This window comes from Bombus affinis, chromosome 7 (assembly GCF_024516045.1).
Source record: "Bombus affinis isolate iyBomAffi1 chromosome 7, iyBomAffi1.2, whole genome shotgun sequence".
Classification (NCBI taxonomy): domain Eukaryota; kingdom Metazoa; phylum Arthropoda; class Insecta; order Hymenoptera; family Apidae; genus Bombus; species Bombus affinis.
Window position 1 is genome coordinate 8924630 of NC_066350.1, and position 21197 is coordinate 8945826.

A 21197-nucleotide genomic window follows, 5' to 3' on the forward strand; every position below is an offset into this window, starting at 1 on the left:
CTACAAATATATATTATTTTTTCATCGAATCTCTTACGGATATTTTATAGCATTTTAAATTAGCACATGTACATTTGTTTTTATCACAATTATCAATATGATATCATTGCAAATGTAGAATCTAGGTGTGTGTGTGTGTGTGTGTGTGTGTACATACAAATATACTGCATATATATATATATAGGAGTACATACATATATATGTACACCTACGCGAGTGCGTGCGTAGACAATTGTTCATCTTATCGTCCGTTTGTTAAGTGTACATAATCATTCGAATATATTTTGCCTTCCGTAAGAGAGAACCAGAGCGAGAAAAAGGAACAGAGTTCAGTGCGACAGTTTACAAGAAGATTCAGTAATATTATTATTATTATTATTATATTATTATTATTATTATTATTATTATTATTATTATCGTCACTACTAGATATAGAATTTTTATTTTCTTTCATTTTCTTCTATTTTCTTTTTGTTACAGCTAGGTATTGACGAAAAAGAATCGGACGGTGAAAAATGAGCGCAATCGGCATTTTCACCTTATCATTCAGATTCTTTTATATGATTCTTTCGTGAATGATTTTCACGAAATAGAACGAAAGCTAAAGCAAATTATCATTGCCCGTTTTTTTATTTTTACTCTATACTTCCGCGTTGTTTTCTTTATTTTATACTAAGTGCGCAAAAGGTACAGCCGTTTACTATACAAGCATTTAGCGGCGTATCATCCGAATGTTTGATCCGTTCGCACCATTTCGCACCTTTGCCGTTGACTCACGCGTCGTCAAATTTTCTAAATCTCTCTTTTTTTTAACAATGAATAAGGATGTTTTCGTCTTGCTAGGGCCAGTTCGATAACAATACCGCAGTCAGGTAACTATAAAACACTGACATAATGCTTAGTACATAACGCGCAAGATAAAGTCATACAGGATTCTAACGTATATTCTTTGTAGAAGACAAGCGTATCCGCAACGCAACCAGGACGAAAATAAAATCATCCGTAGTCGTAGTTATTAGGATAAAGACATAGCGGAGGTAAGATATTAGAGAATAATCCGCGCAACAAGAATATAAAGGATGTAGAATAGATGAGGAAAAAATTTTTGCGAATGACTTATCGACGATCTCTAAAGCGATAACAAAAAGCGATACAATGGCTTGTTTAATAATCTGAGAATCTGTACATTAATAATGGTACAGGTGAGAAAATGAAATTGTTTTATTGTTTATAGTTCGAATATTAGCCAAAAAGACTGTTACATAGAATGAATATTATATAGGATAGAAATAATTTCTTATTGCGATTATTAAAATCAATATTATTGACATTGTCGATATTAATATTACAACTATATAGTTATTATTCCTACTATTACTATTAGTATTATTCAGATATTTACTACTATCATCTTGTTATGACATGGTAGCAAGTAACGGTTCTAATAAAAGAACAAAAAAAAAAAAAAAAAAAATAATAGAAAAAGGAATATTTGAATCAAAGTTAAGGAAAGGAATCCTTGTTGCTCTTGCATAAAGGTAAAAGGTTGATTCCTTTTTCCTTTCTTTCTTTTTTTCATTTTTATTCCAGACAATTGATGTGAAATAAGAAAAATATTCCTGCGGCGATTTTGAAATTAATTGATATTTTGATTCTTGACAGTCTTTTTTATGTGTGCTAAATTCATCATTTTACTTTTTAATTGATTACACGAAACACCAAATTGATAAAAAACATCAAATACAAAAATAAGCAACAAAAAAATAAATGTAATTACGTTTCGCTGCGCTCGATGATTTTCACAGTTTATAAGACAATTGTTAATGTTTATTGAACCGACTAGACTGATGCCGGTTTGTAAGTATTATTAATTTTTGTCTTCAATGTCGAAACAAAAATACAGCACATTTGCAGGCATAACATTGTAATAATAATTATATACGTTGTATATACTACATACAATTAAAAAAAAAAAAAAACAACACTGATGACATTAACTACTTTAATCTCCGTAAGTAGCAACTTAGTTATCTGTAAATCCATGTAAACGAGCCCACAAATATCATAACGAATAAAATCGATATTACTTTTATTTTAATAGTCTATGACCTCGTTACGCCCTTATACAACATGTATATACTTTGTCAATTCGATCGAATGTTTGTGTCTATCAAATTTTTATACATATATGTAGCGACATCAATTGTCGATCTCATTGACGATAATTCATTACAATTTCAATATGTAACGTTATATTCCTTAGCAAATTTTTCGATCTTACACAATATTGCTTGTTTCTCTTCTAATGTTGCAAAAGCATATTGTACAGATGATAGGCAAAGTTTTATGAGTTGTTCTCGTTCTAAACCAAACGTTGAACTAGCTATTTCGTATTCGCGGGACAAAGATGTATGAAAAACACCTTTGTCATCGGTCTAAAAAGAAATAAAATATTCTTTCCAAATAATTACTCAGATAAATGTTAACTCTACTCACACCAAGACAAATAGGATGTCCAGCTTCAAACAAATATTTAAATTGATGAGATTCATAAGTAGGTACTGTTTTACATTGAACATTTGAAGTTAAACACAATTCTAAACAAAAGATAAAAAGCAAATGTTGAAACAATATTCAGTATATTTCTGTATAAAATAATTAACAAATTTTCATATGTTTACCACTCTTACCTACAGGAATTTTTGACTTAAGAAGCAAATTAAATATTTTGTTTGATCCTTGTAGTGTGGGATGAATACAAGTGCAATGTCCCAATCTGTCTGGTTTAAATTCAAGGATATCTATTGTTTCAGTTTCATTTGAAATCTATATGAGACAAATGAGAAAACACTTAATGTGTTCAAAGATTCAACAAGATTAAGTTCAGTTTAAATGTTAACTGATCTCTACCTCTGCACAATGGATTGCAATTTTAAGTCCAGCCATTCTAGCTTTTTCCAATAACTCTAAAAATGTATTCCCCGTCATTGGATCTCCACTGAGATCAAGTCCAACAATATATTGGGGATATTTCTTAATAAAATCTATTGCTAATTCTATGTTTTCTTGTGCTGCTTTGTATCCTTGTTTACGATTAATTGATATTAATAACTTCAATAATATGCTTGGAAAATCAATCTTGCACACCCTATAATTTTAAAATTCCAGTTAAAAGTACTTTGATGTTTAATTGATTGTTTAAAAAAAAAAACATTTTAGTTAAATCTTACTCAAATGCTTTTATAATTGCTTCTACACATTCTTCTTTAGTCATTTTCCCTTGAATAACACGTGGTGTGCTTCTAAGCTCCAAATATATTACATTATCATCTTTGAATTCTTTAATTGTATCGTAGGTAGAATGAAACACTGCTTCTGGTGTTACTGCTAATGAATGTGCTATGTCAAATACTTTGAAACACCTACGAATTTTGCATGTTTTCAATATAATAACACAATGTATAATTTGAAGTTGAAAACTCATTCGTACTCGCCTAATGATGAAAAATCTTTTATACTCGTAAATATTTTGTCAGAATCTTCTGAATTAGGATTTTTCATTTTATACAATTTCTTCAAAGTATCCATGCTTAGGGATCCATTTAAATGAGCATGAAGTTCCTGTTAAGCACAGAAGAAAAGATATCTTTTAAGCATTAACCTATACGTTTTATGTTGTATAAGTTTCAGATTACATACCAATTTTGGAAGAGCTCGGCAGAAATTTCCTAAATTCATTATAAAAAATAAATCAAATTTTATTAAACATATAAAGAATATCAGTTTTATTTTAATGTGTCGTTTATTTCAAACTACTGTTCCTTAAGCCTGAAGAATTAATGCACTAACCGATTGCATTCGATACGTGACTACATATGTACTTACATATATGTTCTTTATTTAGTTTCTCAATTTATTGTATAACTTATTGTCACGCTTTTTTAGTCAAACAATGAATAAATGGATGGTGAAAAATATACATATGTACACATAGATTCAATTAAAATATGTTTATAATCAATTTAATAATAATAGAAAAGTACAGAAATATGGACTTCATACATAATGCAAATAGTATATAGCATTTTAAGAAAATACAGTTAAAATAACTTTAACTTTGTACGTATTTTATCAAACTTATATATGATTTAATAGATTTTGAAATGCTGTGCCTTAAAAACTGTATTGATATTAGAGCACTAAAGAATACTTAAAGGTATTAAGGTATAGAAAGTATCAGATTTTTAATATATCTATAATTGGCATGTGTTTTGTATACTGTGTTATAGAAATTACAAGTCTAGCATTTATAAAATGTATACTGCAGAGGAAATTTTAATCATTTTTTTTTTTTTTATCTCAATTGCATATTTCTTATCTGAAATATGTTCAACTTTTTCATAACATCTAATAATTATTTGTTAAATATTTTTTATATATAACATTTATTATATCTGTTTTCCTATAACAAACAAAGAATAAAAATTAAATTTTCATGCTTATGATCAAATTTAGTTATATGTATACATTTTTTGAGGAATGTTTATATATACATATAACTGATTATTTATAATTTCTTAATTAAGAATTGAACATACAAGCACATTAAACACATAAAATTTTTAATTTAGCGTGGAAAAAGTTTTATAAAATAAATTTGAATTTCCAGATTTTCAGATTTGGCATCAAATAGTTTGTATAGTATTTGTACAATAAAAAACATAGTGCCAACATAGGCAAGAATAACATTGGCCAAGCATAAAAATGTCTTATATTTTAAGGTTGAATACCATGCCTAGGAACTGCTCATAGTGAATTGTAATGACACCATCCAAATCTGTATCCAACTGTCTGAAGGCAGAAGTTAATGTCTAAAAAATAAAATTTATATATTTTTTTAAACATAAATGTACATAATCTAACAAAATATTATATAAACGAATACTTACATATAAGACTATACAGCACTGGATAAAATCATCAAAATATATAGTGCCACGACCAGCTCTGTCATATTTGCGTATAAGAGTGTCTATAATTTGATCTGATAATCTGTATCCAAAATTTGTGAGAGCTGTTTTTAATTCATTTCTATCAATATTTCCACTGTTGTCCCGGTCAAATGATCTAAAGCAATTTTCCCAGTCTGTTACATATTTCCACAGAGCTCCAAATTCTTCAAAACTAACTGTTCCCTTTTGATTTTTATCAAACATACCTGAAGAATCAGGATCAGTTTTGTCAATGTCAAACATACCTGTATGAATGCAATGAGATAAACTAAAAACATATTAAATATGATAAAAGACCATGCAGATCTACTCAGAAACTATGGAATACATTGTTATAATATAGCATTTTAAACATTTTTATTGATTTACGTGGTCATTTAAAACAATAAAATCAATTAATTACCAATCATTAAACGAACTGTTTCTGGATTAAATGGTGTCCAAGTCCCATTAGAAAGAGCCTGCTGTAATTCCTCTGCAGTAATTGCACCAGATCTGTCCTTATCAACTCTGCAATATCCAAACCAAAAAACATTAAGTTTGTTTGTGTCATATGTTATTTATTATCAAAATTGTATTTAGTATACAATTATTTATAAAATGAATGAATAAATAAATATGTTAATTTTGTAAAATTGTGTATGGAAGGCAATCAAATTAAAATTAAAATATCTTTTAAATGATGAACTTTCAGATAAAAATACTTTAATACTTTTGTATAGAGGATAAAAAATCATATCGGATCGCGTATGAAAAGATATAAAATTCCATCTAAAAAAATATCAATGGCGCTGAATTTCGAACAAAATGATCTCGAGAAAAAATTCGTTGCATCATTGCATGAACCCTTTGAAATAATGCATATAATTTTGTCACGATAAGTTTTTTCGACAAAAATAAACGAGGCAGATATTAAGCTAATCCACTCTGTATATACATACATAATTTGTATAATTTGCAATATATAAATGTAATTCATATCATTTATGAATAAGATATATATAATTAAATATAATTGAACATTTACTATATTACAATTTGAATGATAAAACATATGCAGAATTATAAAGGTTACATGCTTGATATGAAAGAATTAAGTAAACGAATAAAATTCAAATAAAGTTTGACATACCTTTGAAAAACGTCCCAGAGAAATTCTCGACTAGGCATAGGCGATACAAAAGCCATCTTTCAACTAACGTTTACTTTGACAAAATATAGGATTAGAAATAATTATATTTAACACTTCTATCTGTTTAATGTTACTTTGTAACTGATTATGGTGACAGTGTAAAAGATAATATGAATTAATTTGCAAAAAGTTTCGCAGAATACGACGTCATAAACACGTCACACCACTGATAGTTCTAACGTATGGTTACTAGTTACTATACTACGTTTATATATACTATATCATATTAATCATATTAGCTATTTGGCTGGTTATTTTCAACTATATAGTATATCTTGTAGATCATACAAACAGGTCTTGATATTTGCTAGGGAAAATTGTCCGGAAATTGAATCATGCCTACTCGTAAAAAATCAACATGGAAAGTCAACAGTCTGCCTTCTTGTTTGACAGACAAAGATAAATAAAATGTTTCTGTCTCTGTTTGAGACACTCATAGCATATCACGCATGGGCAGAACGAGGACCTTCTTGTCTTCCAGGTTAATTTTTTACAACTAATCAGGACTCGATCTTCGGACGATTTCCTCTAGGATTCAATATGTAAATGTCATGATCTGTTTATATGATGTACTATATCACTGTACATATAAAGAAATTACTAGAAAATTATTTAAAATCTCGGAATAAAATAAACTATATTAATGAAATTAAAAATTACTTCTTTATAAAGTGTTATTTATTAACAATGATCATTACATATTACAATGCATATAATAGATAAAAGAATAAATATATAAACGAAGTAATATATCTTGCTCAATTTGATTAAGTTAATCTAAAACACCAGACAGCTCTCTTTCTCTTTAAAAACATTTATGATAATCTATCATACTTTTTTATATAATTATTCATTAAAATAAAGATTATATAAGCTTATTAAATAAAGCTTGTTATGGTTTTTCACATTTATAGATTTTCCTTACAAAGGAAAAATATTTCATGATCACTATGTAAATTATATTATCTAATTATGTTAAACATGATATCTAATGTTATCTATAGTGGAAATATCGAATAAAAGGTTTATTTATAAATGATATGAGTTCTGTGCACATTTATATTACGTTTGTTTAGATCTTTTTATTTTCCATGCCCCAATTCTATACTTATACCAAATGAAAAATAAATCTTTACCCATTTGTAACCAACTCCAGAAAGGGACTATTTTGGATCCTTCAATTTCTGTCCAATTCACAGGAATCTCAATAATAGGAATGTTTAGAATTCTTGCAATATATAACATTTCTACATCAAATGCCCAACGTTCAACATGTAGAGCTTGAAATACAACTCTTGCAGATTCACGTGTTATAAGTTTAAAACCACACTGTGTATCCCTAATACCTCTGACTCCCCAAAACCACACTAGGAAATGGAATCCATGCATTAGTAACAATCGAAAAAAGGTTCTTTTAGCAGTTTCTTTTTTCTCTAAATGAGCTCTAGATCCACATACTATTGCATGAGAAGAACTGACTTCATTTGGCTTATCTATATAATCAACTAGAAAAGATGGTTTTGTCACTATAAATATTTAATTTTACCTTATATTATACCTTAAGAAATAACTTACATCCTAATATATTTTTCAAACTATCATCTAACTTTTTTAAATCTGCAAACTTAGTAGCACCATCGGCATCTGCAAATAATATTACGCTTCCTCTTGCACTTAGTATACCCTTAAATGAAAATAATTATGATAAAAGATAATGACAATAATAGTAAATTAAATTTCATAACATTCTGTTACTAACCAGTCTTACTGCCCCACCTTTCCCTCTGTTTTTAACAAGATTTAATACTCTAATGTTATCATATTTTAATGCATACTGATGAGCAATATCCACAGTTTTATCTGAACTTCCATCGCTAACTATAATCACTTCATAAGTACACCCATTTTTTGAACGGTTTTCCAAATATTCCAAACACTCATCTAACATTACTGGCACTATAAATTAAATATATAAACACATTATGTTTTCATAACATTACTGTTAATGCATCAGTATTTACATCTTTGCTCTTCATTATAAGCTGGTACTATAACACTTAAGTGTACACTCCATTTTTCATATAAAGACGGAAAAGCTTCTGTTTTTTTCGTTTTTGGATTGAAAAAGTACTTTTCCTTCTCATCTTGCCATATTTCTGGATATGGTTTTGTCATTACAAATAATATTATAGAAAACTAAAAGCATGTAGTTAATTTCATTATAATATCGAAGAAATAATCGCAGCTATATATATAATATTTTAATAAAACAAATTATAATTATAAGATATTAATGTACCTATAGAATTGCCACGTTTATACAAATTTAAATAACATAAAAAATTGTAATTATAACCTAGAAACGTACCACAATTATACATATCACTGCAAATAAAATAACATAAAGAAGTAAATGCTCTAACAGTATCATATTAATATTATTATGTTTTTAAATATTAGCAAAAAATATTTTTCAAAACACGTATTGTTTCATCCTTCCTTATCTTGTGCCACCGCACATGCCCCTGAAGTTATGATTAATTTGTATACATTTCGCAGTTGGCTACACTAAATGCAAATTTTATCTATTATTTTATTGGTGAAAAACTTCTATATTTAAAATGAAAAATTGTCACAGAGGAAGTTTAGTATTTATTAAAGATATTAAAAATCAAATAATTTCAAATTTGTTGTACAATATAATTCTTCATAAGCAACTGATAAGTAATCGATGATAAACGTTTGCCCACATAGAGGGAGTTCTACATTTTCAAATTTGTATTTTTATTTATTATGTTCAAAAAATCTGAATTGTCACAATAAAATAAAGCATGCTCTAATCAACATTCACGTCTCTATTAATTTTCTGTCTCATGTATTATTCGTTTCGCGTAATTTATTGTACGCTTATTATAAATTAATTTATTATAAATAGTATATTTTATTTATGTACATGAATTAAGTTATGGGTATAAAATATAATGGATTCTGATAAAAACAATGAAAATAATAAAATTAATATTTCGGATGAAACAAAAACTACTTCTCAAAAAAGAGATGAAGATAATACGTATGATACGAATGATACAAATCTAATGATTGATAATATCGCAACAGATGAAAGAAAACCGAAGAAAAAGATAACTATAACTGTAGATGAAGATGATCCATGTCTTAAACAGGAGGACAAAAAGAGACATGTACGATCTGTATTTCCTGGTGAAGATCCAAGGTTTGTTTTACTATGTTACTTTTCTGTTAATTGCCATCTATAATATGATTAAAATTGATCTTTTTTATATTCTGAATTAAAGTAATTTGCAATATCGTTATTTAGATTTCAACAACAAAATCAAACATTACGCTGTTGGGTAATGTACCATGATTTCTATCGTTGCGAAAGTACTTTAGGAGAGGGATCAGATGCATGCACTTGGTTTAAACAAGTTTTTACATCTATATGTCCAAAGGAATGGATTAATCGATGGGATGAACTTAGGGTTAAGGACAAATTAATCTAACACAAATATAAAAATCAAGGGAAATTTCCTAGTAACAAATATAGAGTTTAGGAAGATTGTATATTGTTTTCTATGACTAAGGGATATAAACTTAAGTTTAAAAATAAATAAACTCGCAATTAGAAAAAAATATTAATCTTTTATTATACAGGTACAAGACTTTTATGAGGTAACTTATATAGAAGTACGAAATGAATATTTGTTGCAATGCCCGACGTTGGCCAGTCATTCGGCTGCCTTCAACAATCGGTCAACAATATCTTCTTTCTCTTTTACATTAATCACACTAGTTACTTGCAGTTCATATATGACACTTTTTACATATGTAAAAAATAAACACTTGCAGCAAATTTTCTTTAAATTTTCGTTAGAATAGAAGCTTGAAATAGCACAGTATTAAAAATTTTGCTTTTTTTTAAATTTATGATCTTTATATAATAAAATTGCTACTTTAATTTGTGCACAAACTCTTGCCGTGATGAAGATAACTTACCATCTTCGGGTGTTACTTCTGCTTGTTAACAGCTTCCATCTATGTGGGATTTTGCATCCTCAGAAATAGTAGTATCTGTAATTGTTAAGTGATAACATTTACTCATAATAAAAAATGTTTGAATTTAGAAGTTAATAGATTATAAAAAAGTGTGATCACTTTCAATAAAAATCTTGATTTTTATTTTTTAATGCCCTCTGAATCTTATGATTAAAGATTAAAACCACCTTACGTATATTTTAACAATGCCATTTTGGTAGCTAAATGCTACTTGGTTTGGCTCCCTGTTTGATGAATAAATTGACAATCTCCATCACTGCATGTTCCCATCAGTTCGTATGGACAAAGGACGCCATTGGGATTCGTGTTCCTGGTTAAGAATGATAAAAACAACAAAAAAAATACTCGAAATTTTTGTAAAAGTTAAATTAAAAGAACACTATATATTTTTTATTTAGAAATAAATATCCTATATTATTGAAATATTTAGAGAGCAAAAACCCACCTTGGCACCTTAAAGTGTGTTAATATTGATTCATAAGGTAAAAGTGTTTTTTTCATTGAAGGTTCCCCTTCAAGTCTCATAGTATTCCTTCTTTTACTACCCGCTTCTGAAGTTGTAGACCTTATTACATTATTTTCTGGTACCACTACCTTATTATCCAGCTTTTGAGCACGTTGTAAGTTAAGCACACCAGTAGTAGGAACAGGATTATCACTTAAGTTTGTTTGTTCAGTAGATACTTCTTGTTCATGGTTGTTTTGTGTAGGTGTACTTTCTTCATTAACGCTTGGAGCACAATTATTTAATACTATATTTTTTTCCTTATCTGTATCACTTACATTTACTGTAGTAACTTCTACGTGTACAGTTTTCCTAATTTCATTAGATTTTATTGGAGATTCATTTTCGTTTAAAATTGTTGTATTGGATTCTTCCGGAGTGTCACTTTGACAAATTTCTGTACATGCACTAGACACAGTTGCTTCTTCCAGTTTTGATAATTCGTATATGTCCGAAATGTCAATAGATGGTACTTTTTTCCGGGAAAGTTGTCGCGTGTGATTAGCTACCTCTTTCAATCTATTATCTAAAAGTTGTGCTCCAGCTTCAGGTATCCTAGGAGATACGATGAAAAAATTAAAAATATTTATATTTTGTGTTTACAATGATTTGAAGATTAATAGTAATGATTCTATTAATATATTACTTATAATCTCTTCCTACGATTCTATTTCCCAAGTTTGTACAAATAATTGCGAGTTTATAGCATTTTTGGCGACCTGCATTGATTTTTCCGCGTGCTTCTACTACTTTTGGACCTATATTATTAATACGATTACGTTGCACCTGTAATCTTTCTTCAGCAACTTTGAGCTGTTCCCTGAGCTTTTTGACTTCAGCCGCTAAATTCGTCTGTAGATCTCTTTCCATATGCCACTGACGAAGATTTTGCGACATCTTCGCCAAATCATCTAAGATCGTATAGCTGTTTTATAAAGAAATGAATAAGTTATTGTATAGAAATACATTAAAAATTAATGGATATTAATGAATTTTCATTGGAAAGTTGGTTACCGTTTCATAACTAATTCTTGTTCTGTATCTATTAAACGTTGTTCTTGTTCCGCGCGTGAAAGATTAATAAGAGTATTTAGCTCTGTCTTGACATCTTTTTTAATTTCTTCCCAATTTTCTTCTATGCTTCTTATATCTTTTGGTGATATATTGTTCTTGGGCGATAGAAAATGGATGTCATGTTTATCTTTTGTACTTGAAGTCAATAATGCATCTTCCTGACATCGTGGAAGATATATTGTAGATTCGGATGTATTAAGACTTTCGTTCCAATTTTGAGGTGTTCTTGATAAAATAATAGTCGATGTATCTGAGTCCACTGTATTGTTATTACCAAATGGAGTATTATTAAAAACAATGTCTTCCTCTGTAGGACATGAAAGTTGATTTATATTATTATCATATATATTTTTATTACTGCTATTTTTATTTCCAGAAATATTTTTACTTCGATCGATTATTGTTTCGTTATTTAAGGTCACTTTATCATTTATTGTTACCACTCGATCGTTTGTATCATTTTTTACTTGTACGTGTACATATTTTCGATTTACTTCATCTGTAGATAAAATTTTTAAGCTAGGTGAAGTTTTTGTTTTCGTTGGACTCTTTCGCGATATATTCGTCGGTTGCGTGTTTCCAACTGCTTTGTTTCCAATATTATTTGGACTACTTTCAGCAGATACACATATATCATTTATTATTGACTTTGTTAGTGCTTTTATTTGAGTTGGATCTGCATGTTCTTGTTTATCAACATCATACATTTTGCTGATACATGACTGAATGTTGCTCGTTGATATACTAGTATTTTTTACTGAATCTGCTAAATTTTTAGAACAATTTTCCTTATTTAATTGTTGTGTACTTATACTTTGACTTTTTGAGGGTATTGTATGATGTAGTTTCGCATATAACTCTTTACTTGAGCTATTGGATGATATGGGTTTTGAAGATACTTCCATATTTTTATTTTTTATTAAATTGTTGTTTTCTATTGTTTTATGTAGCTTCATCTTCTCGCGTTCTAAAATTTGTTGTTTTAACCGTCGATATTCCTCTTGCTGAGATGCAGGTAAATGACGAACAGCCTGTAAAAATAATAAATTATTAAATATTTCATGTATGATAAAATATTTTGTTGTAGTATACTTACCAGTGGTGTTTGTAGATTGGATGAATTTGATTTTTCTGGTTTTGTTATTAATACTGTATCTTTCTTAGATGCTTGTGATATTAAAGTTGGTCTTGCAGCTGCCATAGATTCTTGTTTTTTCCGTACTGCACGTAAAAATTGATCTAAATTTTTTTCAAATTCTGCTGTAGGATTTATTGCTGGTTGATGTTTTTCTATTGTGACAGTATGTGCTGAAGTAGCAGCTGTACTCTTTTGCCATTCAGATTCAGATTCACTTTCTGTATCAGACTCTAAATTTATAATAATCCTTTGTGTACCGGATAATGCCTTTGTATTAGCAGACCATTTACTGTCATTAGATTTCATTTTAGATAGAACTTCATTTTCTGCAATTTTTTGCTTGTTATAAATTGTAGCTCTTTGTAAATTTAATCTCTTTTGAATCATTGTATTTTGGTATTTTTTTGCATTATTTACAACTTTTGTACTTGCAGGAATTGAAATTCTTTTTATAAATTTCTTCTGTGAATTTTTTGCTATAGGAATTGATCTTTTCTTTCCAATTACTGTGTTTGAGGCCTTAATACTTTCAAGAGATAAACTTTTCTGTGTAACATTATATATTTTCTCTCCGGCATTTGATTGATTTTTATCGTTTTCAGAACCACATAAATTTATATGTGGAGTTGGTAAATTATTAACTGTAGATGATACCGTATTTGATACAGTTTGATTTACAAATACTTGATTTGGTACAGTAGATGTAGTACTTGTTGTTGTAAGAGCAACTGAATTGGAACAACTGTTAGTGATTTTTGTTCGTTTTGGCAAAGAAGCTAATAAAATTGCTCTTAATGCATCTTCATCTTCATCAAGACTTTGTCTTCTGTCTTCTGTATTCTTTCCTTGTCCTAATGTATCATTGGATGAATTATTACTTCTTTGTATTTTATCTTCATTAGTTTCGAAAGAAATTTTATTTAGTTTATCATCAATATTTTTAGACATTTCTGACATACATATATGGACACAATCAGCCTGGTCCATTTGTGTGTGCGTTTCTTTTTGATTTTGTTTATCATCTGCATAAAGAACTTGATCCGATTTACATATTTGCTTATCTACAGTATTTACATTATCATCATTTGTACATAATGTATTGTGTTTTTTTGCAATTAATGCAGCACTTTTTCTTTTTAATCCCCTTTTAAGCAGTTTCTTTTTCTTTTGTGCTAGAATTTTAGTATCACCTGTATTATTTGGACTTGTAATTATATTATTTTGTGTCAGAGTTGCACTGGTATTACTTTCTACTAGTGAGATATGAGATGATTTATCTGCAGATATTTCATTAGTTAGATCTTCATGAAATGCAGTTGGTATAGTTAAAATAGAATGTGACTTTTGTGGAAAGGACATTAATTTTATAGGTTTAAAGGAAGCATTTATTTTTGTACTACTTTCTTTATTAATAACAACTGGCTGCATTTCTGCACTTTTGAATGTAGGTTCCTGCTGTAATGCATTCTTTCTAGTTGGTAATGGCAGTTGCAATTGTTTGTTTGTTTTCAAAATTGGTGCTGGAACTAGTGTTCTATTAATTAATGTTGGTATTTTATTTGTATCTTTGGTAACATCTGGTAATCCCTTCATATAAAGTGGTTCTGATATTCTGTCTTTAACATTATTTGCTACATTTGGAATGTACTCTGAAGTTTTTATATTTTTGAAAGTATCAGTTAATAGATTTACATCTGCTTCGGTTTCAGGAAGATCATCAATTGTTATCATTGAACTACTAGGAGATATTGATTCCATAAGATAACTTGTATTAGACCTAAGAATTGGATCCATTGAAAATGTTTCTGCTTTATTTAATTGTTCATCTTCATTTACATTGTCTACTTGTTTTGTACTTTGTGTATGTTGATTTGTTGATACATTATTATATTGTTCATTATTCCCACATGTATTAGAAGTATATGATTCTAAAGAAACTAAGGAAGAATTTGAAATAGTTAGTGGACCAAGAGCTTGTGGAAGAGCATGTGATAAATCAGGATCATATACAGGAGTGTCAGTTGGAGAATAAGGCATTTCTTGGATCGAATTAATATCTAAAACTTCGGAAGTATGATTACTTTTAACAGTAGCAGATGTATTTTCATAAGAAGGTACATTTAAATGAGAATTATGTACTTTCATAAAATCTGATTTAAAAGTTTCCGTTAAATCGGTTGATGAATATTGTATATTTCCATTTGTAGCACATAATGGATTTTGTGATTGTGCATAATATGTAATATTTGGCAAAAAACTTCGATTTTCAATAATTTTCTCCTGATAAGATTTTTGATCATCCTCATTATTTGTTATACATGTATTAAAATTTAGACTATTATTTGCTCCATTAAGAGAGATGAATGATACATCAGATGGCTGAATACCTAACAATTCTGTATCCATAGATATATTGGCAGTAATTTTGTCTGTTGGAGAATATGGTAATTTTTCTTTTTCTCTTTCAACATATGTATCTAATTCCATATCCTCTGTATGATCACTTTCATTTGCAGGGATTGGAGTATGAGGTAAGGATGCAGAATTTTCCTCTCCAGGTATGGGAATGCTATCCAAAAAGCTTTGAGTAAATGGACTTTCACTACGAAAGCTATTAGATTTCTTGGACTTTCCCAATTGAATTCCCTTTTGAATTCTATTCTGATGTTTTTTTAATACAGCAGAACGAAGTGCAATCATTCTTAATTCCAAATCTTCTTCGTCTTGATCATCATTCATATTTGCACTCACATGTTTTATAGTTTCAGTCTTTAGCTGTTCATTTTGTTTATTTGGTTTATTTTGTTTTGTTTCAAGAGCTTTCTGCCTTAATAATGCTAAATCTTCTTCATCATCTGCATCATTAGATTCCTTTTTATTTATATCCTTTATAGATTTTCCTTTTGAAGAATTTGTCAAATCAGTATTATTATTAGAAGCACTTTTCATCATATTTGTTAACTTCTCTTTTAATGAAGATGCATGCTCTTTATTTTTATTTAAAGTTTCTTCTAATGAATGAGTTCCCATTGAATCTAATTTTCTTACTTTTTTTAGTAATTTATGTGTAGTATCAGTATAATTATGGGATGATTTTAAGTCAATATGTGACGTTTTCCGAGGCATTGTCTTTGTTGAGGATCTGTATGGTGATCTTTTAGGAGATTTAAGCCTTCTTGGAGACCTCCTTGCCACTGGTGATCTAGTACGAGTAATTGGCGATTTTGATCTTCTAAAAGGAGATCTTGATTTTATAAGAGATCTATGTCTTTTGGGTGGTGATCTTGGAATTATTCTTGATCTACTTCTTCTATGAATAGGACTCATTTCTCTGTAATGTGACCTAGAAGTATTTTTTGTCGCATCATCTTTTATTACACTAGGGCATTCTTTCTTAGATACATCTGCAGTAGCCGAAGAAACTAGATTATCCAATGAAAGTACACGATTTCTTTTCTTTTTTTTCTTTTTTTTCTTTCTATTTTTGGAAGCAGAACGTATCATAATTTGTTTAGAATTATCTGCAAGACCAACAATTTCCATATCACTGTCACTTGAAATAGGCACAAGGTCGTCATTTTTTTCTTGAAGTGTAGAAGCTGTATGTTTTGTTCCAATGCATCCTGATTCTTTCATTTGATGAAGATTTTCTTTGCCCTGGACTGCATCTTGTAGAATAAGGTCAACTTCTACTTGATTAGAACATGATATGTCGAGAATAATAATACATTGGGTATAGAAAGGTTCAATATGTTATCAAATAGAAATACGTTTTACACGAATTATATCCCAAAATATTAAAAATATATTTTTTTAATATTCATATTTAATAAAAGAAAATTGAATTTTATTTCGAGGCTTATTTTTCACAACAATATGTCTTAAATATATCCCAGAATATTACAAATATATATGAATCAAAAAAATATAAAAAAATATATTACTTTAAGGTTTATTTTTCATAACAATATAAACAATATGAAGTTAAAAATATTAAAAAAACACTATATTATTTAATTTACCTCTTCTAGTAGAACCCTTGGAAGGATAAAACTTGGCAGGAGCAGTACAGCACGTTGCATTTTGTTGAGTCGACAGAAAATTTGAACAATGAGAAATTTTAGTGCCATATCCGTAATTTAAATGTCCTTCCTCGGAAGAACTTACATCTTCCAAGGATATCTCACCTTCTTCTTTCTCATCTAACACACCAACTGTTTCCGTACACTCACTCGACAAATCGCTAGCCATTCTTGAACTTACCCTCGAACCATGAACAATTAATCGCGTCCATTCGTAATAATATAAAACTGTTTCATGAAAATTAGGGTTAATTACGTATTAACAATAATTGTGATTTTTTTACCGATCTAAATCTAACACTCGCACTACACTTTATTATAAATAATCTCGCAATTAAAATCCTTTAATATAACGAATAAAAAATTTAAATAAGCCCGAATACCGTATTTAGTTTAGACAAAGAGAAATTACTTAGTCACTAAAACGTCCGTTTTTATTGTAACTTTATCTTCACAACTAAATGCATGTAATAGTTCTGCCATGCTAAGTCGTTTTCAACGCATGATACGAAACAGTTGGTTTTCATTGTTCACTGATTCGGTGTATTCTGAAATTATACAAACGATTACATTACATGAAAACGAAGCGATTAATCTTTGAACAAACTCATATTCACATTTTTTATTAATTTATTGTCATACAAAAAATTCTACTTTTTTTTGTAAGTGAAATTTTATTAAATTGTTATACATTGTTTGAAAAATGATCTTTTTATTAGTATTTTTCAAGTATTTTTATCACCAGGCTTTCCACTTTTACTATAATGTAATTGACATGTACATATATTGTTATTTCAAATTACATATAAACATGATATATCATATACTATATGACATAAGAAAATGAAAATATTACTTGTCAGTACTATTTGGTCGCAGTTTTGAACGAAGAATATTAAATTTTGGTTGAACGTAATGTTCAAGTAAATCTTTATCAAATATAAAGCGTGCTAATGATTGATCACCGATACCAGACAGGACAGCTACAAATCTTCCCATTTCATTCACACTCTTCATTTGATCTTCCATAAAGCCGGTAACAATAAAATCACTAGCATTTAAATCGCCATGTTTTTCCGCAACAGTATTTACTGCTACTAGTTTTTCAGCTACTTCTAGTTCCAAAGTCAATGCTGTCTAAACAAATTTAATAACCATGCATATTATTAAAAGAGAATACTTAATTCTTTCTTTTAATTATTTACTTTAAAAGCGTGCAATGGACATTTCCAATCTTGGTCGGAAGGAGGTTGTATTGGACATAAATTTACAAGACCTCCGCGCATTTTGACGTAATTTAGAAATCTGATAGCATGCTCATGTTCCTCATGATGCATTTGCATGAAAAATGATTCACAGCCAGGCAATGCTACATCTGCGCGCCCAAAGTATGCAGCCTATAGAAAATAACCGACTTTACATTACATTAAAGATAGTAACTATTAAAAGAACTATATATTTATTTATCTTTTTAAGAAACAAATAGTTCTATTTCTTATCTCACCATGGACAAATAATGATAGAAAGCTTTCAGTTCCGCATTTATTTGTTCGTTTAATATAGTTTCAGTTTCTTGATGAAACTTAAAATTGGCCGGTTTTCCACTTGGCCATTTCGTAGGTTTATCAATGCAAAATTCGTCCTTGCAGGAGGTTGCCAAAAATTTGGCAGGAAATAGTTTTGGTTTACATATTCCCTTATAGAGTTTAGTTCTTCAAAAAGATTACTTACATTTTCGAGTTATATTCAATATTAGATTCTTTAATAAATAAAAGTTACAAACTTACTCTTTAGTATATAATTGTCGAACAAACGAGTTGAAAACATCATTAAGAATTTTTCTATCACTACGCAATTTTAACATGATTTATCTTTAGTTACAAACAATTTACATACACATTTCTTGATATAAAAAACTTCGTTAATTGTAAAAATTATTCTTTAAGAAATTTTCATTTTTATTTGTATGTTACGTGTCATACGTCATATTATCGATTCGCAATTTATTTTCGACATCACGCATAAATGTTTTTGAAACAAAAATAGAAACTATATATATTCAGGATTACCAAGCTTTATTACGCTCAAAGTTAGCAGTATGTTGTACAATATATATAACGTTCGTCACACTTCTTAACATGGTAAAAGATGTAGATTCAATTCGAAATGAATTTCTTACTAATACTTTTTGGAAGTATTTGTAATTTGATGCAGAAATTTGCAACACTTTTCAAAATTATACAAGTTCATATATATTTATTTTAGCAATAAAAATTAGAATACTGTATTTATTTCTCATATTAGTATTATGTAATGTACAATTTTTTACTCATTCTCTGTCTATGCATAGTATGTTGACGCTTTTACTACAATAATAGTGTTAAATTTTTAAAAGGGTGTTTTATTCCCCAAGTTCTTGGTCGAAAATATGCACTCCTACACCATCGCCAACTCTTTCTAATTTCGTTATGTGGTTGGCAAGTTCATTGATGGAGTCTACTTGTTCTTTCAGATACTCGGTTTCAAGGAAATCTAACAAGTTTGGATCGTTGTGTCGAGTCGCTAAGGCGTGTATTTGGAGAAGACTCTGAAAATGATAAAATATTTATAAAAATATTTATATATTTTATATTTCATTAAAAAACATTACATTTTACTACTGCAAAATGTTTATGTTGCAAATTTATAACGAAAAAAAAGAAAAAATCAGATTGGAGGAGCTGGGATTTGAACCCAGGACTTTCCGCATGCGAAGCGGACACTCTACCACTGAGTTACACCCCCACTTGAAAGAATGGATGTTAAAAACCTATAAAGGGGAATAAGTTAATATATTAAAAATATCAATGGGATTAAATTATAATTGAAAGTATTTAGAACATTCTAAAGAAATAAGACATAATCAAAATGTATATAAGAATATTATTTTCATATAATTTTCTATAAAATTACTTTTCTATTCTAATAAGAATAATTGTTACATCTGAAATAAAATTTTAATAAACATACATACCTCATTAACTTGTCTTTCTAGCTTCAATGCTTCCATCATAGCATCATGAGCGCTGATCCAGTCATCTTTTGGCGGGTTTTCAATAGGTGTCAGAGTGATGCTGCCACCTCTCTTGTTTTGATAAGTCATAAATTTCATGGCGTGTTCTCTTTCTTCGTCTGAAGCTTTTTTGAAATACGTATAATGACCTGGTAAAGCTACGTCGCATCTATCGAAGTAATATGCCTACAAAAATAATCACGATAATAAGACATAATATAAAAACACAGAAAGTATTTGTGACGAAAATAATGGTATAGGAAATAAATGTTTCTTTTTATTTAAATTTTATTGCTAAAGAAAATTTAACGTTAAGAATAGCCACTTAATCGATATGTTGACTAACCATAGACAGATAGACATAACTGGAGAATAATTCCAAGTTGATTTGGTTATTAATCGCTTGTTCACAGTCCTTGTGAAAATTTTGTCTAACCAGATCCATGATATTCGACTTCATTCTAGTTAATTTCGTTAAATTAGAACGCAAATATAAAGGCACCATATAATAATACTAATTTCGCGAACCTTTACGATGTACCGACTGCGAGCAAATGATACGCAGTTGTGACACACGCAAGCGCGCTGCACACATTTTATTGATTTCATGTTCAAAATTGACCTTGAATACAAACATAACAAATTAAAAAATTTAATGTTATATAATGATTTAGCGTTTCGCGGCGTTGTGATAAACATGTTTGTTACAGATTGCTATTTCTTCCTTTTTATATTTTGAATTGATTGAATTATTATTCCATATGTTTAATTATTACTTATAATTTACAATAAAGACGTACGTACGATGGACTTCTAAATCTATTAGTATTTGCATTCTTAAATTGATGAATATTTTTAGTTTTGCCTTTTTGGATTTAAATGTTGTTTGAATTATGTGCGTTCGGAGAGTTTCCACTATATCAATAGGATAGACCAATAGGAAGAAAGTCTGAGTGTCAATGATTTACTTTGGTTAGGTTTCGGAACACACATGCATGATATGCAAGTGTTTAACTATTGTGATGAACTTCATGATTTGATTTCAATTTAAATATTGAAGGTAGATTT

General features: G+C 28.9%; 7 protein-coding genes and 1 non-coding gene across 16 annotated transcripts; 1 reads left to right on the forward strand and 7 right to left on the reverse strand.

Annotated features, from left to right (window-relative positions):
- Nucleotides 1–611: 611 nt before the first annotated feature.
- Nucleotides 612–4739, reverse strand: LOC126918900 (adenosine deaminase-like protein). 3 transcript variants are annotated; one of them, XM_050727448.1, is made up of 8 exons: nt 4599–4739; nt 3700–4462; nt 3491–3621; nt 3231–3422; nt 2911–3148; nt 2691–2826; nt 2497–2597; nt 1204–2435 (listed from the first exon to the last, which is right to left on the reverse strand). In XM_050727448.1, exons 2-8 carry the CDS (start codon nt 3736–3738, stop codon nt 2238–2240), a joined length of 1035 nt encoding a protein of 344 aa, XP_050583405.1. In that variant the 5' UTR covers nt 3739–4462; nt 4599–4739; the 3' UTR covers nt 1204–2237. The 3 variants fall into 3 exon arrangements, with proteins under 3 accessions (XP_050583406.1, XP_050583405.1, XP_050583404.1); XM_050727449.1 differs by lacking the exons at nt 1204–2435; nt 4599–4739 and adding an exon at nt 612–897 and having other exon boundaries at nt 2488–2597; nt 3700–4469; XM_050727447.1 differs by lacking the exon at nt 4599–4739 and having other exon boundaries at nt 3700–4469.
- Nucleotides 4606–6567, reverse strand: LOC126918915 (programmed cell death protein 6). 2 transcript variants are annotated; one of them, XM_050727497.1, is made up of 4 exons: nt 6145–6567; nt 5416–5522; nt 4950–5257; nt 4606–4871 (listed from the first exon to the last, which is right to left on the reverse strand). In XM_050727497.1, exons 1-4 carry the CDS (start codon nt 6198–6200, stop codon nt 4770–4772), a joined length of 573 nt encoding a protein of 190 aa, XP_050583454.1. In that variant the 5' UTR covers nt 6201–6567; the 3' UTR covers nt 4606–4769. The 2 variants fall into 2 exon arrangements, with proteins under 2 accessions (XP_050583454.1, XP_050583455.1); XM_050727498.1 differs by having other exon boundaries at nt 4950–5218; nt 6145–6552.
- Nucleotides 6568–6864: 297 nt separating this feature from the next.
- LOC126918901 (dolichyl-phosphate beta-glucosyltransferase) lies at nt 6865–8910 on the reverse strand. 3 transcript variants are annotated; one of them, XM_050727451.1, is made up of 5 exons: nt 8573–8910; nt 8226–8400; nt 7964–8160; nt 7780–7888; nt 6865–7697 (listed from the first exon to the last, which is right to left on the reverse strand). In XM_050727451.1, exons 1-5 carry the CDS (start codon nt 8633–8635, stop codon nt 7267–7269), a joined length of 975 nt encoding a protein of 324 aa, XP_050583408.1. In that variant the 5' UTR covers nt 8636–8910; the 3' UTR covers nt 6865–7266. The 3 variants fall into 3 exon arrangements, with proteins under 3 accessions (XP_050583408.1, XP_050583407.1, XP_050583409.1); XM_050727450.1 differs by having other exon boundaries at nt 6865–7709; XM_050727452.1 differs by having other exon boundaries at nt 6865–7709; nt 8504–8635.
- Nucleotides 8910–10103, forward strand: LOC126918920 (uncharacterized). Its single transcript, XM_050727504.1, has 2 exons — nt 8910–9436; nt 9542–10103. The coding sequence occupies exons 1-2, from the start codon at nt 9186–9188 to the stop codon at nt 9723–9725; spliced, it is 435 nt and encodes a 144-aa protein (XP_050583461.1). The 5' UTR covers nt 8910–9185; the 3' UTR covers nt 9726–10103.
- On the reverse strand, nt 9845–17587 carry LOC126918871 (uncharacterized). 3 transcript variants are annotated; one of them, XM_050727327.1, is made up of 7 exons: nt 17018–17587; nt 12954–16663; nt 11798–12888; nt 11430–11708; nt 10724–11338; nt 10451–10588; nt 9845–10293 (listed from the first exon to the last, which is right to left on the reverse strand). In XM_050727327.1, exons 1-6 carry the CDS (start codon nt 17244–17246, stop codon nt 10486–10488), a joined length of 6027 nt encoding a protein of 2008 aa, XP_050583284.1. In that variant the 5' UTR covers nt 17247–17587; the 3' UTR covers nt 9845–10293; nt 10451–10485. The 3 variants fall into 3 exon arrangements, with proteins under 3 accessions (XP_050583284.1, XP_050583281.1, XP_050583282.1); XM_050727324.1 differs by having other exon boundaries at nt 12954–16684; XM_050727325.1 differs by having other exon boundaries at nt 10446–10588; nt 12954–16684.
- A 97-nt stretch (nt 17588–17684) lies between these two features.
- LOC126918909 (soma ferritin-like) lies at nt 17685–19001 on the reverse strand. The gene is made up of 4 exons (XM_050727469.1): nt 18865–19001; nt 18582–18789; nt 18283–18474; nt 17685–18214 (listed from the first exon to the last, which is right to left on the reverse strand). The coding sequence occupies exons 1-4, from the start codon at nt 18939–18941 to the stop codon at nt 17930–17932; spliced, it is 762 nt and encodes a 253-aa protein (XP_050583426.1). The 5' UTR covers nt 18942–19001; the 3' UTR covers nt 17685–17929.
- Nucleotides 19002–19135: 134 nt separating this feature from the next.
- On the reverse strand, nt 19136–20716 carry LOC126918916 (soma ferritin-like). Of its 2 annotated transcripts, XM_050727500.1 has the most exons (4): nt 20476–20716; nt 20091–20315; nt 19728–19886; nt 19560–19664 (listed from the first exon to the last, which is right to left on the reverse strand). In XM_050727500.1, exons 1-3 carry the CDS (start codon nt 20632–20634, stop codon nt 19761–19763), a joined length of 510 nt encoding a protein of 169 aa, XP_050583457.1. In that variant the 5' UTR covers nt 20635–20716; the 3' UTR covers nt 19560–19664; nt 19728–19760. The 2 variants fall into 2 exon arrangements, with proteins under 2 accessions (XP_050583456.1, XP_050583457.1); XM_050727499.1 differs by lacking the exon at nt 19728–19886 and having other exon boundaries at nt 19136–19664; nt 20476–20711.
- On the reverse strand, nt 19790–19861 carry Trnaa-cgc (transfer RNA alanine (anticodon CGC)). The gene has a single exon. It is a non-coding gene; the product is annotated as a tRNA-Ala (tRNA).
- Nucleotides 20717–21197: the final 481 nt, after the last annotated feature.

What these genes read in the sequence shown, in the direction of transcription:
- LOC126918915 (XM_050727497.1), bottom strand. Translation starts at nt 6,200, where the DNA reads ATGGCTTTTGTATCGCCTATGCCTAGTCGAGAATTTCTCTGGGACGTT. An exon ending in CTCTGGGACGTTTTTCAAAG is followed by an intron (nt 5,523 to 6,144) that starts GTATGTCAAACT and finishes TGGATATTGCAG; the next exon opens with AGTTGATAAGGACAGATCTG. An exon ending in AGTGCTGTATAGTCTTATAT is followed by an intron (nt 4,872 to 4,949) that starts GTAAGTATTCGT and finishes TTTATTTTTTAG; the next exon opens with ACATTAACTTCTGCCTTCAG.
- LOC126918901 (XM_050727450.1), bottom strand. Translation starts at nt 8,635, where the DNA reads ATGATACTGTTAGAGCATTTACTTCTTTATGTTATTTTATTTGCAGTG. An exon ending in TTATAATGAAGAGCAAAGAT is followed by an intron (nt 8,161 to 8,225) that starts GTAAATACTGAT and finishes TTTAATTTATAG; the next exon opens with TGCCAGTAATGTTAGATGAG. An exon ending in AAGGTGGGGCAGTAAGACTG is followed by an intron (nt 7,889 to 7,963) that starts GTTAGTAACAGA and finishes TTTTCATTTAAG; the next exon opens with GGTATACTAAGTGCAAGAGG.
- LOC126918871 (XM_050727324.1), bottom strand. Translation starts at nt 17,246, where the DNA reads ATGGCTAGCGATTTGTCGAGTGAGTGTACGGAAACAGTTGGTGTGTTA. An exon ending in CCAATCTACAAACACCACTG is followed by an intron (nt 12,889 to 12,953) that starts GTAAGTATACTA and finishes TTATTTTTACAG; the next exon opens with GCTGTTCGTCATTTACCTGC. An exon ending in ATCGTAGGAAGAGATTATAA is followed by an intron (nt 11,339 to 11,429) that starts GTAATATATTAA and finishes CGTATCTCCTAG; the next exon opens with GATACCTGAAGCTGGAGCAC.
- LOC126918909 (XM_050727469.1), bottom strand. Translation starts at nt 18,941, where the DNA reads ATGTTAAAATTGCGTAGTGATAGAAAAATTCTTAATGATGTTTTCAAC. An exon ending in CGACAATTATATACTAAAGA is followed by an intron (nt 18,790 to 18,864) that starts GTAAGTTTGTAA and finishes ATCTTTTTGAAG; the next exon opens with AACTAAACTCTATAAGGGAA. An exon ending in GTCCATTGCACGCTTTTAAA is followed by an intron (nt 18,215 to 18,282) that starts GTAAATAATTAA and finishes AAATTTGTTTAG; the next exon opens with ACAGCATTGACTTTGGAACT.
- LOC126918900 (XM_050727448.1), bottom strand. Translation starts at nt 3,738, where the DNA reads ATGAATTTAGGAAATTTCTGCCGAGCTCTTCCAAAATTG. An exon ending in TTGCAATCCATTGTGCAGAG is followed by an intron (nt 2,827 to 2,910) that starts GTAGAGATCAGT and finishes TGTCTCATATAG; the next exon opens with ATTTCAAATGAAACTGAAAC. An exon ending in TAAGTCAAAAATTCCTGTAG is followed by an intron (nt 2,598 to 2,690) that starts GTAAGAGTGGTA and finishes TCTTTTGTTTAG; the next exon opens with AATTGTGTTTAACTTCAAAT.
- LOC126918920 (XM_050727504.1), top strand. Translation starts at nt 9,186, where the DNA reads ATGGATTCTGATAAAAACAATGAAAATAATAAAATTAATATTTCGGAT. An exon ending in TTTCCTGGTGAAGATCCAAG is followed by an intron (nt 9,437 to 9,541) that starts GTTTGTTTTACT and finishes ATCGTTATTTAG; the next exon opens with ATTTCAACAACAAAATCAAA.
- LOC126918916 (XM_050727499.1), bottom strand. Translation starts at nt 20,634, where the DNA reads ATGGTGCCTTTATATTTGCGTTCTAATTTAACGAAATTAACTAGAATG. An exon ending in GTTATGTCTATCTGTCTATG is followed by an intron (nt 20,316 to 20,475) that starts GTTAGTCAACAT and finishes TTATTTTTGTAG; the next exon opens with GCATATTACTTCGATAGATG. An exon ending in TAGAAAGACAAGTTAATGAG is followed by an intron (nt 19,665 to 20,090) that starts GTATGTATGTTT and finishes TATCATTTTCAG; the next exon opens with AGTCTTCTCCAAATACACGC.